Source organism: Nothobranchius furzeri, chromosome 5 (assembly GCF_043380555.1).
Source record: "Nothobranchius furzeri strain GRZ-AD chromosome 5, NfurGRZ-RIMD1, whole genome shotgun sequence".
Classification (NCBI taxonomy): Eukaryota; Metazoa; Chordata; class Actinopteri; order Cyprinodontiformes; family Nothobranchiidae; genus Nothobranchius; species Nothobranchius furzeri.
The window spans coordinates 81240121-81253942 of NC_091745.1; the positions used below are offsets into that span (position 1 = coordinate 81240121).

At 40.0% G+C, this 13822-nt stretch overlaps 1 protein-coding gene across 7 annotated transcripts in view; it reads right to left on the minus strand.

Annotated features, from left to right (window-relative positions):
* cdk14 (cyclin dependent kinase 14) overlaps positions 1-13822 on the minus strand; it is a 146455-nt gene that overhangs the window by 48450 nt on the left and 84183 nt on the right. For all 7 annotated transcript variants that reach the window (XM_070551260.1, XM_070551258.1, XM_070551259.1 and 4 more), the window contains 2 exons: positions 7221-7341; positions 1838-1931 (listed from right to left, as the gene is read on the minus strand). In XM_070551260.1, coding sequence (XP_070407361.1) covers positions 1838-1931; positions 7221-7341 — 215 coding nt within the window. The remainder of the gene's footprint in view (positions 1-1837; positions 1932-7220; positions 7342-13822) is intronic.

The window sequence follows — 13822 nt, forward strand, 5'->3', positions numbered from 1 at the left end:
GGGTTCTTTTCTGCAGTGCTCTACATTTATTTCCTGGCATTTGTCTGTTTTCTTTGCCAGCAGTCATGCTGTTCTGTGACGTGCTTTATTAATGATTTAATTCCACATTTGTCAGTTTTCACATGTTTCGCTAGCCTACAAGCCAGACTAAATAAATGTATTATTTAGTCTGGCCACGCTCCATTGACGGCTCTCGGTTGTGGGGCGGGTTCTACCGTTGTCCACTGGACAATGAATGTGACGTACTCTTGTTTCACTCTGTTGCATCATCCCACCCACCAGGCATATAGAGTGCCCTGATTGGCCCACAAAGCAGATAAAGCTCTGTGATTTGTTCACTAAGCAGATAGAGCACTATGATTGGCCCACCATTATGGACCAATCACAGCTCTTTATGTGTTTGAAACCCCTCTAGAGAGCTGTGATTTGTCAGCCAGAGTCCTGGTAGGAGCTGTGGAGGTTCCAATGGAGCGTTGCTAGACCAAACTTTGCAAAGCAAGAATTTGGTCTAGTTCACTAGGCTAATATTTCGCTGCACATCGCCAAAACCCAGCCAGAACGGTGACGACGCCCCGAGGACAGACATTAGTTTCTGGAGTACAGATGTGGTGCCAGCTGGACCGGAGTTCAGTTCATCCAACTCACCCTTTGTCTTTCGTATTTGCAAACCGGTCTTTACTAGACCAAAAAGAGTCAAAGACGACAGAAGAGACCCAGAGAGAGTCTGTCCAGCACCGGTCCTGAGTCCTGTCTCTGTGTGTCTTTGTGTCTGAGAGGAGGGCTGGAGCCTCACATGGTCCCCTCTCCCCCTCTGGCATAAAGACAATCAATCAGAAGCATCCTCCTTCATCTCCCTCTCCTGCCAGCTTAGCGAGAGACCGTGTGCCTGAGGGCTCTCCTCCACCTCATCCCAGATCCAGCTACCTCAGCTGGGTCTCTGCAGCCTTCAGCCTAGAGGCTGAACAGAGGTGAGCAGGCTATGTCTCCACACTTGACCTTTTCCTTGTTGAACCGACTTCATCCTGTCATTGCTGTAATTTTTTCATGAATTACTCAGATGCTTGTAGCCAACAGACAGGAATCCATGATGTCTGCCCTGTTCCACTCTGGGTGAGATGGTGAAGCTCCACGTTTTAGCTAACGCTAGTTACTGCTAATGCTGGGGAACACGTGTGGTTACTGCTGAACTACTGATGTCTTCCAGAAACTAACTTTCTGTTTTTGCTTCAGTGAAACATTAAAACTTCTAGCTTGTCTCCTTGATCAGGTTCATCCAACCTTCATGTCGGAGTGAAAAATATTCACTTTTCTTCTGTCTCTGGCTGCAGAAAGGTCCTCTCTCTATGGACAGAGGCAGCTTGTAAGCTTCTATTCGTTGTCATGGTTACTAGGCAACAGGACATATCCCGAGGTAAGACAATGTCACTGTTCATTTTTGGAACCGGGTGTCTGGTACCGGCACCATCCTACGTGGACCGGGTATGTGGCTAATGGCTAGCACAGTTCCATGCTAGATGGTTCAGTGTTCCGTAGACTTCCACTGATGAATTCAACCCTGCCTTGATGAGTCTCATCAGTTGAGCTGGGACTGTTGCTCTGATCAGTGGTTCCCACCCCACCCCCACCCCCCACCCACATACAGTTATGATGGAGCGTCAGCATCAGAGTTACGTTAGGGTGTGTAGAGGACGTCCTTCAGAACACCAGGGTGTCCCTCTTGTCTCAAGTGTCTCTAGCCGTCCTGTGATGGCAGGACACACACACACACACACACACACACACACACACACACACACACACACACACACACACACACACACACACACCAGTGACTCACCAGGAATATCCTCTCCAGCTGGTCCTGGATGTCCTTCATTCCAGGAAAGGCAGCCACTCCTTGGATCATCTCGATGAAAATGCACCCCACCCCCCTGCAAGAAAGAGCAAATTCAGTATCGTCAGTTTCAGCGCTAAAAAAAACCCTCATTCTGTGTGTGTGTGTGTGTGTGTGTGTGTGTGTGTGTGTGTGTGTGTGTGTGTGTGAGTGAGTGAGAGAGCAGTCAGTGCACATTTATCAAAGCACTTTGGTTTTCTGACAGCTTCACTTCCTGGCTCAGTGCGCAGCGACCGTTCAAGCAAAGACAAGGAGACAGAAATATTATCAGGATTTCTTCCCATCAAGCTGAACGCTCCCACCACTCAGTGGGATGAGATGGCTTCATCTCAGACCTCAGCAGCCAGAAGGTGAGTGTGGACAAAGGTCAGCTACAAGAAAACACAGTTTCTTCTTCCTTCCTTCACTTTGATGCAAGTGTTGTAAACAAAACCAGCAGATAGAGTTGGCTTTACGCCACTGAGGCTCTGAAACAGAACTGAGTTTAGAAGTTGGATTTCTCCACTAAGAGACAATATCAAGCTCCTGCTTTGGTCATCCAACTGCAGGTTTCATTCATGGTCACACATCGTATTTCTGATTCATACCTCTGGTGGTTCAGACGGATGAAGAGGGAGTCAGTCAGTCAACCAACCATCCATCCATCCATCCATCCATCCATCCATCCATCCATCCATCCATCAAGTTTATTTATAAAGCACCAAGTCAGAACCAGAGTCGTCTCAAGGACCTTCACACAGTACACACTCCAATACAGGTCAGGTCATTAAGCCAATCAGTAACGAGCTTCCTATATAAGGAACCCAGCAGGCTGCATCGAGTCACTGACTAGTGTCAGTGTCTTTACAGCAGTCCTCATACTAAGCAAGCATGCAGCGACAGTGGAGAGAAAAACTCCCTTTTACCAGGAAGAAACCTCCAGAGGATCCTGGCTCAGTATAAGCAGCCATCCTCCACGACTCACACTCACACACACACACACACACACACACACACACACACACACACACACACACACACACACACACACACACACACACACACACACACACACACACACACACACACATGGTTACATTGTGGTTTCTTAGTAAATATTCTATTACAGTAGGTGAGAGATAAACTTTATTGTATTTATCCTAGTGGATCTATAATTAAACGGGTAAACTAGTAGTAGCACATCCAACGTCAAAGAGAGTAAAAAGTTATTATCAGGAGAGGGAGAATGTTTAAGTGGTTAGCAGCAGTGTGCTAGTCAATGGCCCCCTCCATGAGGCCACCACAGCTCAGCAGAACATCATTGTAGCTTCTTCTGGGGAGAAAAACACTTAGAGAGAAAATAACGTTAACAGCTGAAATAGCAGGAAATAATACAGTTAAAGAGCAGATTGTAGAAGAAAGCAGTAGAGTGTGGAAAGTGGTCAGTGTGTCCTCCAGCAGTCTAAGCCTATAGCAGCATAACTACAGAGATAACTCTGGATAATCTATCCTATTTAGATGGAGGCATGTTGGAGGCAGGGCAAGGGAGAGCCGTCTTTACCGACTGTACACTCCACCTCCCTCTACTCCCCCACTTGTCCAGATCTAGGCTAACATCAGATTTTAACCATAGGCCCAATCAAATAAAAATGTTTTAAGCCTATTCTTAAATGTAGACAAAGTGTCTGCCTCACGGACTAAAGCTGGGAGCTGGTTCCACAGGAGAGGAGCCTGATAACTAAAAGATCTGCCTCCCATCCTAATTTTAGATATTCTGGGAACCACCAGTAGACCTGCAGTCTGAGAGCGAAGTGCTCGGTTAGGAACGTATGGAACAATCAGATTACTGATGTATGATGGAGCTTGATTATTAAGAGCTTTATATGTGAGAAGAAGGATCTTAAAATCTATTCTGAATTTAACAGGTAGCCAATGTAGGGAAGCTAAGACAGGAGAGATATGATCTCTCTTTTTAATTCTCATCAGAACTCTAGCTGCAGCATTTTGGACAAGCTGAAGACTTTTAACTACATTCTGTGGACTTCCTGAGAGTAATGGATTACAGTAATCCAGTCTTGATGTAATAAATGCATGAACTAGTTTTTCAGCATCACTCCTGGAAAGTATGCTTCTAATCTTAGCAATATTCCGAAGGTGGAAAAAGGAAATCCTACAAACCTGTTTAACCTGGGATTTGAATGACATGTCCTGGTCAAAGATAACACCAAGGTTCCTTACTTTGTTCTCGGAGATCAATGTAATGCCATTCAGGTCAGGCGATTGGCTAAGCAATTTCCTTTTCTGGATTTCTGGTCCAAAGATGAGAACTTCCGTTTTGTCTTGATTTAAAAGCAAAAAGTTTAGAGTCATCCAATTTTTTATGTCCTCAAGACAAGCCTGTAATCTACCCAACCGATTAGGTTCATCAGGGTTAATGGATAAATATAACTGAGTATCGTCAGCATAACAGTGGAAGTTTATCCCATGCTGTCTAATGATTTTACCAATTGGGAGCATATATATAGTAAAAAGAATTGGCCCAAGCACTGAACCCTGTGGTACTCCGCAAGTAACCCTGGAGTATGAAGAAGATTTGTCATGTACATTTACAAAATGAAATCTGTCAGACAGGTAGGATTTAAACCAGCCTAACGATGTTCCTTTGATCCCTACAACATGTTCAAGTCTTTCTAAAAGAACATTGTGATCAACTGTGTCAAAGGCAGCACTGAGATCTAAAAAGACTAGAACAGACACAAGATTCTTATCTGAGGCCATGAGAATATCATTTGTAACTCTCACTAACGCAGTTTCAGTGCTGTGATACTCTCTAAAACCAGACTGAAATTCCTCAAACAGAGCATTAGTGTTTAAATGCTGACATACTTGGATGGCCACTATTTTCTCCAGGACTTTGGATAAAAATGGAAGGTTAGATATTGGTCTATAATTCATTGGGTCATCTGGATCCAGAGAAGGCTTCTTAAGTGAAGGTTTGATTACAGCAACTTTAAAATCTTGTGGTACAAACCCATTTACTAAGGATAGAATGATTATATCTAGAATGGGGGCAGTAACCAAAGGAAATGCTTCTTTAAATGATTTGGTTGGGACTGGATCCAAAATGCAAGTTGAAGGTTTAGATGAAGCAATTTTTTTTGATAACTCTGAAAGCTCAACTGGATCAAAACGGTTCAAACACAGATGAGGTTCTATAGTCACCTCTGATGCTGCCTCACTTACTGAGGAAGAAGAAATCGCATTAGGGAGGATGCTAAAGATTTTGTTTCTAATAGAATTAATTTTACTTGTGAAAAATCCTATAAAATCGTTGCTGCTCAGAGCTAAGGGAATAGATGTTTCAGAGCTATGGTCGTGAGTAAATTTAGCAACTGTACTGAAAAGAAATGTAGGATTATTCTTACTCTCTTCAAATAGTGATGAAAAATAAGCAGTTCTAGCTTGTTGAAGCTTATTTTTATAAAGCACAAGACTATTTTTCCAGGATAGGTAGTGTTGCAAGCTCTCGCATGCCAGAAACAATGGAGGTAATAAAAGAGGTCACAAGGAAAGCAGAGATAAGCGAGAGCCTGCTGATGCGAGTGGAATCAGGCAGGTGATAAAGAGGAGTGGTCCAATTGAAAGGAAGTAGCACAGGATGAGGGGCAGAAGAAGACCAACTGAAGAGACATCTCAGGAAGTGAAAGTCCTCCGTGGGGTGTTTGGTCTTTGGGTGAACCTGAAACCATCTTACAAATGACAAATGATCCTATTGTTTTGCTTCACTCTGAAAAAAGTGCTTGTAACATGAAAATGCTATACAATGGAAAATGCTTTGCTTTGCAGTTTTAGAATGATATATAAGAGCAGTTAGAAGTAGTGAGAGGACAGAAGTTGACGAGTTGACAGCAGTCAGCAGAAGCTGGAAGAGGAGGAAGCTTCAGTTATTCTCAGGGAGAGATTTAGAAGCAGCATCCTCGTAAGGGGATATTTAATCTTAGCTTTACGCTTTTGTATTTTTAAATTTAAAAAAAAACTTTTTGGAAAAAGAATCCTCGTTCTCGATTCTCAAAGGACTCTTTTAGCCTTTGAGTGGGAGCCCCGACCAGACCTGATAGGGAAGGTAAGCCACCTTATTGCTTGTACCTGTGCTTCAGGACTTGTTTTCAGGTTGTGACAGATAAGAAAAGATACCTTAGGTAATGGGAGCTAGTCTCTCCTCCTCCCTGTTGTAGTGGGACATCCTAAGGGTTATAAACCATAATGGTTCGATGGTTCAAACAGGCTCTGTTCTGCACGTGTGAAAACGTCTGTTTAGCGTGAGAAGGAACCATTTCAAAGGGTGGATTAATTAGATTAATTGATAAATCCATTTTAGCCTGATCAACTAACGGGAATCATTTTCTAGTTACCACCACCCACATATGCTGACAGAGGCGCAAATTAATCCTGATAGGACCCAAATAATAGTCAGCTGTGTTGGCCTCCAGTAAACTTTCGCCCTAGTATTCAAAACCACTGAATAACGGGAAATGAAAAGGAAAGTGTGTTGTCACAGGAAAACAAGTACGGCAATCTCCATTCCACCTTAAAACAGAAAACGAGTTCTAATTAGGGAGTCCAAACCAGGGTCTGTACAATAAAACTCACCGCGGCCTCAACTTCCCTGAAAAAGCAGCGTATTCTAATGAAACCACCTAGTAGACGCTCGCTTCAGTAGGCCTCCTCGAGGTGCGTAGAGCGTCATGTTCTCTCCAATTTCCTAGAGTTTTGTTTTAAGGCTCGTAGATGAGAATTAAACCAGGGAGCCAACTTCCTGTCCCTAATTACCTTCTTTTTTAAAGGGGCAACATCATCTAATGCCACACGTAAAGAGGAATTAACATGATGAACTAAGGCATCAATTTGTGAGGGGCTAGAACTGAAAATATTGCCCTCTGCTACGTTCCTCTGAGATGCTGAGGACAGTAAAGATGGAACAGTTGATTTAAAAGACGCAACAGCGTTGTCAGATAGAGACCGACTATAGTGAAATTTACTTTCATGTCTCGAGAACTCAGTTATAAAAAACTCAAAGGTTATCAGAAAGTGGTCCGAGAGGACTGGATTATGTGGAAAGATTGTTATTTCCTCACACTCTATGCCATAAGTCAGCACAAGGTCCAATGTATGATGGCAGGAGTGGGTGGAGCTATGCATTCCATCCATCCATCCATCCATCCACTTCCATTTATTTGGGGTCAGGTTGCGTGTCAGCCTAAGCAGAGAGGCCCAGACTTCCAAGTTCTTTCCAAACCAAATGACACAAGATTACATGAAAACCAAAGGTCAGAAACTGAGTACCCACCACATGTCGAGGCAGGTGGAGTAGTCGGTGGATCCCAACAGGACATCTGGAGGCCGGTACCACAGAGTCACCACCTCGTTGGAGTAGGTATGGCTGGGGACAGATTTGGCTCTGGCAAGGCCTGGGTAGAGAAATGAAAGGAGCTGAGGACACCATAGAATATAAATCAGAACTATGTTTATGTCCCAGTCACATGACGGACTGGGACATAACTCTAAACAACAAAAATAAAAAATATGGATTAAGGAAGTACTATATGTAAAGTTACAACTATATAAACTACAACTACAGGTATATAAATTACAGCTTTAGCTGCAACTATATAAACTACAGCTATAGTTACAATATAGCTGTAGTTTATATAGTTGTAGCTATAGCTGTAGTTTATATAGTTGTAGCTAACGCTGTAATTTATATAGTTGTAACTATAGCTGTAGTTTATATAGTTGTAACTATAGCTGTAGTTTATATAGTTGTAGCTATAGCTGTAGTTTATATAGTTGTAACTATAACTGTAGTTTATATAGTTGTAGCTATAGCTGTAGTTTATATAGTTGTAGCTAACGCTGTAATTTATATAGTTGTAACTATAGCTGTAGTTTATATAGTTGTAACTATAGCTGTAGTTTATATAGTTGTAGCTATAGCTGTAGTTTATATAGTTGTAACTATAGCTGTAGTTTATATAGTTGTAACTATAGCTGTAGTTTCTATAGTTGTAGCTAACGCTGTAATTTATATAGTTGTAACTATAGCTGTAGTTTATATAGTTGTAACTATAGCTGTAGTTTATATAGTTGTAGCTATAGCTGTAGTTTATATAGTTGTAACTATAGCTGTAGTTTATATAGTTGTAACTATAGCTGTAGTTTCTATAGTTGTAGCTAACGCTGTAATTTATATAGTTGTAACTATATCTGTAGTTTATATAGTTGTAACTATAGCTGTAGTTTATATAGTTGTAGCTATAGCTGTAGTTTATATAGTTGTAACTATAACTGTAGTTTATATAGTTGTAGCTATAGCTGTAGTTTATATAGTTGTAACTATAGCTGTAGTTTATATAGTTGTAGCTACAGCTGTAGTTTATATAGTTGTAACTATAGCTGTAGTTTATATAGTTGTAACTATAGCTGTAGTTTATATAGTTGTAGCTATAGCTGTAGTTTATATAGTTGTAACTATAGCTGTAGTTTATATAGTTGTAGCTATAGCTGTAGTTTATATAGTTGTAGCTACAGCTGTAGTTTATATAGTTGTAACTACAGCTGTAGTTTATATAGTTGTAACTACAGCTGTAGTTTATATAGTTGTAACTACAGCTGTAGTTTATATAGTTGTAGCTATAGCTGTAGTTTATATAGTTGTAGCTATAGCTGTAGTTTATATAGTTGTAACTATAGCTGTAGTTTATATAGTTGTAACTATGGCTGTAGTTTATATTGTTGTAACTATAGCTGTAGTTTATATAGTTGTAGCTATAGCTGTAGTTTATATAGTTGTAGCTATAGCTGTAGTTTATATTGTTGTAACTATAGCTGTAGTTTATATAGTTGTAGCTATAGCTGTAGTTTATATAGTTGTAACTATGGCTGTAGTTTATATTGTTGTAACTATAGCTGTAGTTTATATAGTTGTAGCTATAGCTGTAGTTTATATAGTTGTAGCTATAGCTGTAGTTTATATTGTTGTAACTATAGCTGTAGTTTATATAGTTGTAGCTATAGCTGTAGTTTATATAGGTGTAACTATAGCTGTAGTTTATATAGTTGTAACTATAGCTGTAGTTTATATTGTTGTAACTATAGCTGTAGTTTATATAGTTGTAACTATAGCTGTAGTTTATATAGTTGTAGCTATAGCTGTAGTTTATATAGTTGTAACTATAGCTGTAGTTTATATAGTTGTAGCTACAGCTGTAGTTTATATTGTTGTAACTATAGCTGTAGTTTATATAGTTGTAGCTATAGCTGTAGTTTATATAGGTGTAACTATAGCTGTAGTTTATATAGTTGTAACTATAGCTGTAGTTTATATTGTTGTAACTATAGCTGTAGTTTATATAGTTGTAACTATAGCTGTAGTTTATATAGTTGTAGCTATAGCTGTAGTTTATATAGTTGTAACTATAGCTGTAGTTTATATAGTTGTAACTATAGCTGTAGTTTATATAGTTGTAACTATAGCTGTAGTTTATATAGTTGTAACTATAGTTGTAGTTTATATAGTTGTAACTATAGCTGTAGTTTATATAGTTGTAACTATAGTTGTAGTTTATATAGTTGTAACTATAGCTGTAGTTTATATAGTTGTAACTATAGCTGTAGTTTATATAGTTGTAACTATAGTTGTAGTTTATATTGTTGTAACTATAGCTGTAGTTTATATAGTTGTAACTATAGCTGTAGTTTATATAGTTGTAGCTACAGCTGTAGTTTATATAGTTGTAACTATAGCTGTAGTTTATATAGTTGTAGCTATAGCTGTAGTTTATATAGGTGTAGCTATAGCTGTAGTTTATATAGTTGTAGCTATAGCTGTAGTTTATATAGTTGTAACTATAGCTGTAGTTTATATAGTTGTAACTATAGTTGTAGTTTATATAGTTGTAACTATAGCTGTAGTTTATATAGTTGTAGCTATAGCTGTAGTTTATATAGTTGTAGCTATAGCTGTAGTTTATATTGTTGTAACTATAGCTGTAGTTTATATAGTTGTAGCTATAGCTGTAGTTTATATAGTTGTAACTATGGCTGTAGTTTATATTGTTGTAACTATAGCTGTAGTTTATATAGTTGTAGCTATAGCTGTAGTTTATATAGTTGTAGCAATAGCTGTAGTTTATATTGTTGTAACTATAGCTGTAGTTTATATAGTTGTAGCTATAGCTGTAGTTTATATAGGTGTAACTATAGCTGTAGTTTATATAGTTGTAACTATAGCTGTAGTTTATATAGTTGTAACTATAGCTGTAGTTTATATTGTTGTAACTATAGCTGTAGTTTATATAGTTGTAACTATAGCTGTAGTTTATATAGTTGTAACTATAGCTGTAGTTTATATAGTTGTAACTATAGCTGTAGTTTATGTAGTTGTAACTATAGCTGTAGTTTATATAGTTGTAACTATAGTTGTAGTTTATATAGTTGTAACTATAGCTGTAGTTTATATAGTTGTAACTATAGTTGTAGTTTATATAGTTGTAACTATAGCTGTAGTTTATATAGTTGTAACTATAGCTGTAGTTTATATAGTTGTAGCTATAGCTGTAGTTTATATAGTTGTAACTATAGCTGTAGTTTATATAGTTGTAACTATAGTTGTAGTTTATATAGTTGTAACTATAGCTGTAGTTTATATAGTTGTAACTATAGCTGTAGTTTATATAGTTGTAGCTATAGCTGTAGTTTGTATAGTTGTAACTATAGCTGTAGTTTATATAGTTGTAACTATAGCTGTAGTTTATATAGTTGTAGCTATAGCTGTAGTTTGTATAGTTGTAACTATAGCTGTAGTTTATATAGTTGTAACTATAGCTGTAGTTTATATAGTTGTAACTATAGCTGTAGTTTATATAGTTGTAGCTATAGCTGTAGTTTATATAGTTGTAACTATAGCTGTAGTTTATATAGTTGTAACTATAGTTGTAGTTTATATAGTTGTAACTATAGCTGTAGTTTATATAGTTGTAACTATAGCTGTAGTTTATATAGTTGTAACTATAGTTGTAGTTTATATAGTTGTAACTATAGCTGTAGTTTATATAGTTGTAACTATAGCTGTAGTTTATATAGTTGTAGCTATAGCTGTAGTTTGTATAGTTGTAACTATAGCTGTAGTTTATATAGTTGTAACTATAGCTGTAGTTTATATAGTTGTAGCTATAGCTGTAGTTTGTATAGTTGTAACTATAGCTGTAGTTTATATAGTTGTAACTATAGCTGTAGTTTATATAGTTGTAACTATAGCTGTAGTTTATATAGTTGTAGCTATAGCTGTAGTTTATATAGTTGTAACTATAGCTGTAGTTTATATAGTTGTAACTATAGTTGTAGTTTATATAGTTGTAACTATAGCTGTAGTTTATATAGTTGTAACTATAGCTGTAGTTTATATAGTTGTAGCTATAGCTGTAGTTTGTATAGTTGTAACTATAGCTGTAGTTTATATAGTTGTAACTATAGCTGTAGTTTATATAGTTGTAGCTATAGCTGTAGTTTATATAGTTGTAACTATAGCTGTAGTTTATATAGTTGTAATTATAGTTGTAGTTTATATAGTTGTAACTATAGCTGTAGTTTATATAGTTGTAGCTGAAGTGAGGAAACTAGAATACCTGGATAACTCATCCATGCAGGAGAAGATGCTAACTCCAGATAGAAATCAAACCCAGAGCTTCTGTGTAGCTCTTCAGTTTCTACATCCTAGATATTTCTGACATTTTACACAAAATAATTCCCTCTTATTGGGTGAAGACCTTCATAGTTAAATCCTTAACCAGGTTGGAATTATGCTGCTTCTGCTGTAGACCTACTGAAGCCATCAGACTAAAACAACGTGTCGTGCTTCTGCACGCTCATCTGCAACCATCCTGAAATTGTTCCTCAGGAGGAGATCATGACCTCTGAGAAGAAGCAATGTGACGAGGCCATCAGTCAGCAGATCCCAAAGAACACAAAAGGTCCTGTTTCCATCAAGCAAATGTAAAATGAAGGAGCTTCCCGAGGTTACTCAGATTACTTGGAGGATCTATCAAACCCAGCTGATAATAGAGCAGAGTGCAGATGCAGCGAGCTTTAATGAGGCGGAAGGTTTAATTAAAGCATTTAGCTTGTTTGAGAAAAAATCACTTCCTGCCCTGCAGCGAATCCACTGTGAGGGGGGGGGGGGGGGGCAGAGGGGGAGAATAAATGACAGGAGGGAGGAGGTATTTAGCATTTCCACATGTCAGAACGCCCACTGGAGACAGGAGCTTTATTAAAACCGGCTCTGTAACTTTCACACATGGATCTAACATGGAATAAAGTGTGTGTGTGTGTGTGTGTGTGTGTGTGTGTGTGTGTGTGTGTGTGTGTGTGTGTGTGTGTGTGTGTGTGTGTGTGTGTGTGTGTGTGTGTGTGTGTAGCACAGAACCCTTCGGCTCACCACAGCTCCCAGCGTGCTTGTCAACACCTCCAGTTGGAGCCGGACAGGTGATACTCACCCTGCTGGTGGTTTGATGGGATACATCAGAGTGATGTCGGGGCTGAGCGGGTTTATTGGTGACAGGCTGAATTATGACTGATGAGTGAAGCGTCTGCTCAGCTCAGCTAACAGCGAGCCCTGATGAAGGGTGGAGCGGGTCAGATGACACAAACGTTCTTGGTACTGGTGTGGATTTGCAGTGGGAGTCGAGGGGTGATCACTAAAGAAAAGCTAGTATAAAACTGGTTTGATGCAAATAAACTCTTTGAATTTAGATCAAACCCAACTGGAGTTATCTGGAGAACACTCAACAATATCGTAGCAAGTATAACGACTGATGATGACATTTAAGCCGTGGACCACAACATCTGCTGGAAACCACAAATGCAGGAGGGAAGTTGGCTCGGGGTCTGGCCATCCGAACAGAAACTAAACACATCGTCATTCGTAACGAAGTTGTTCACTACTCACTACTATCGGACTTACTGTACGGGTGTGGGAACGCGTCCAAAAGCAACTCACAGTGATTTAATGCAAACACGGATAATCAGACTGATAAATCAGGCAGGATACAACGATAAAGACCGGACTACTGATGTTTCCTGATTTGGGTCAGTTTAAAATACGGTGAGACACAAGCTACTCCCTCTAAAATAATGAAATGGCTTCATGAGAAGGGTGGAGGGTACAACCTAAAACATGTTTCCAGAAGAAAGCTGCTGCAGCTCAGACACACGTATTCAAGTATGAACGGTCTAACAGTTAACTTTGTTCCTGTGAGAGTTAAATCACCGATCCAAGACACGTTAAACGAACTAATGTAATGTTTGGATTTTGGTTTGATTTCTCCACCAGCCTGTCTGCAAACCTCTCCATTACCACAGCGCCGTGTGAAGTTCTGGACTTCTTTCTCCTGCCTGGGCTGGTGGTCCTCGACATGCGGCGGCCCACGGCAGCGATGCGCATCAGGTGCACATTTGCAAACGTCTCCGTGTGTGCAGAATGGGCCCCCGTGGATGGAGGGCCCTACACAGTGCAGGGAGGGGCCCCGTGGATGGAGGGCCCTACACAGTGCAGGGAGGGGCCCCGTGGATGGAGGGCCCTACACAGTGCAGGGAGGGGCCCCGTGGATGGAGGGCCCTACACAGTGCAGGGAGGGGCCCCGTGGATGGAGGGCCCTACACAGTGCAGGGAGGGGCCCCGTGGATGGATGGCCCTACACAGTGCAGGGAGGGGCCCCGTGGATGGATGGCCCTACACAGTGCAGGGAGGGGCCCCGTGGATGGAGGGCCCTACACAGTGCAGGGAGGGGCCCCGTGGATGGAGGGCCCTACACAGTGCAGGGAGGGGCCCCGTGGATGGAGGGCCCTACACAGTGCAGGGAGGGGCCCCGTGGATGGAGGGCCCTACACAGTGCA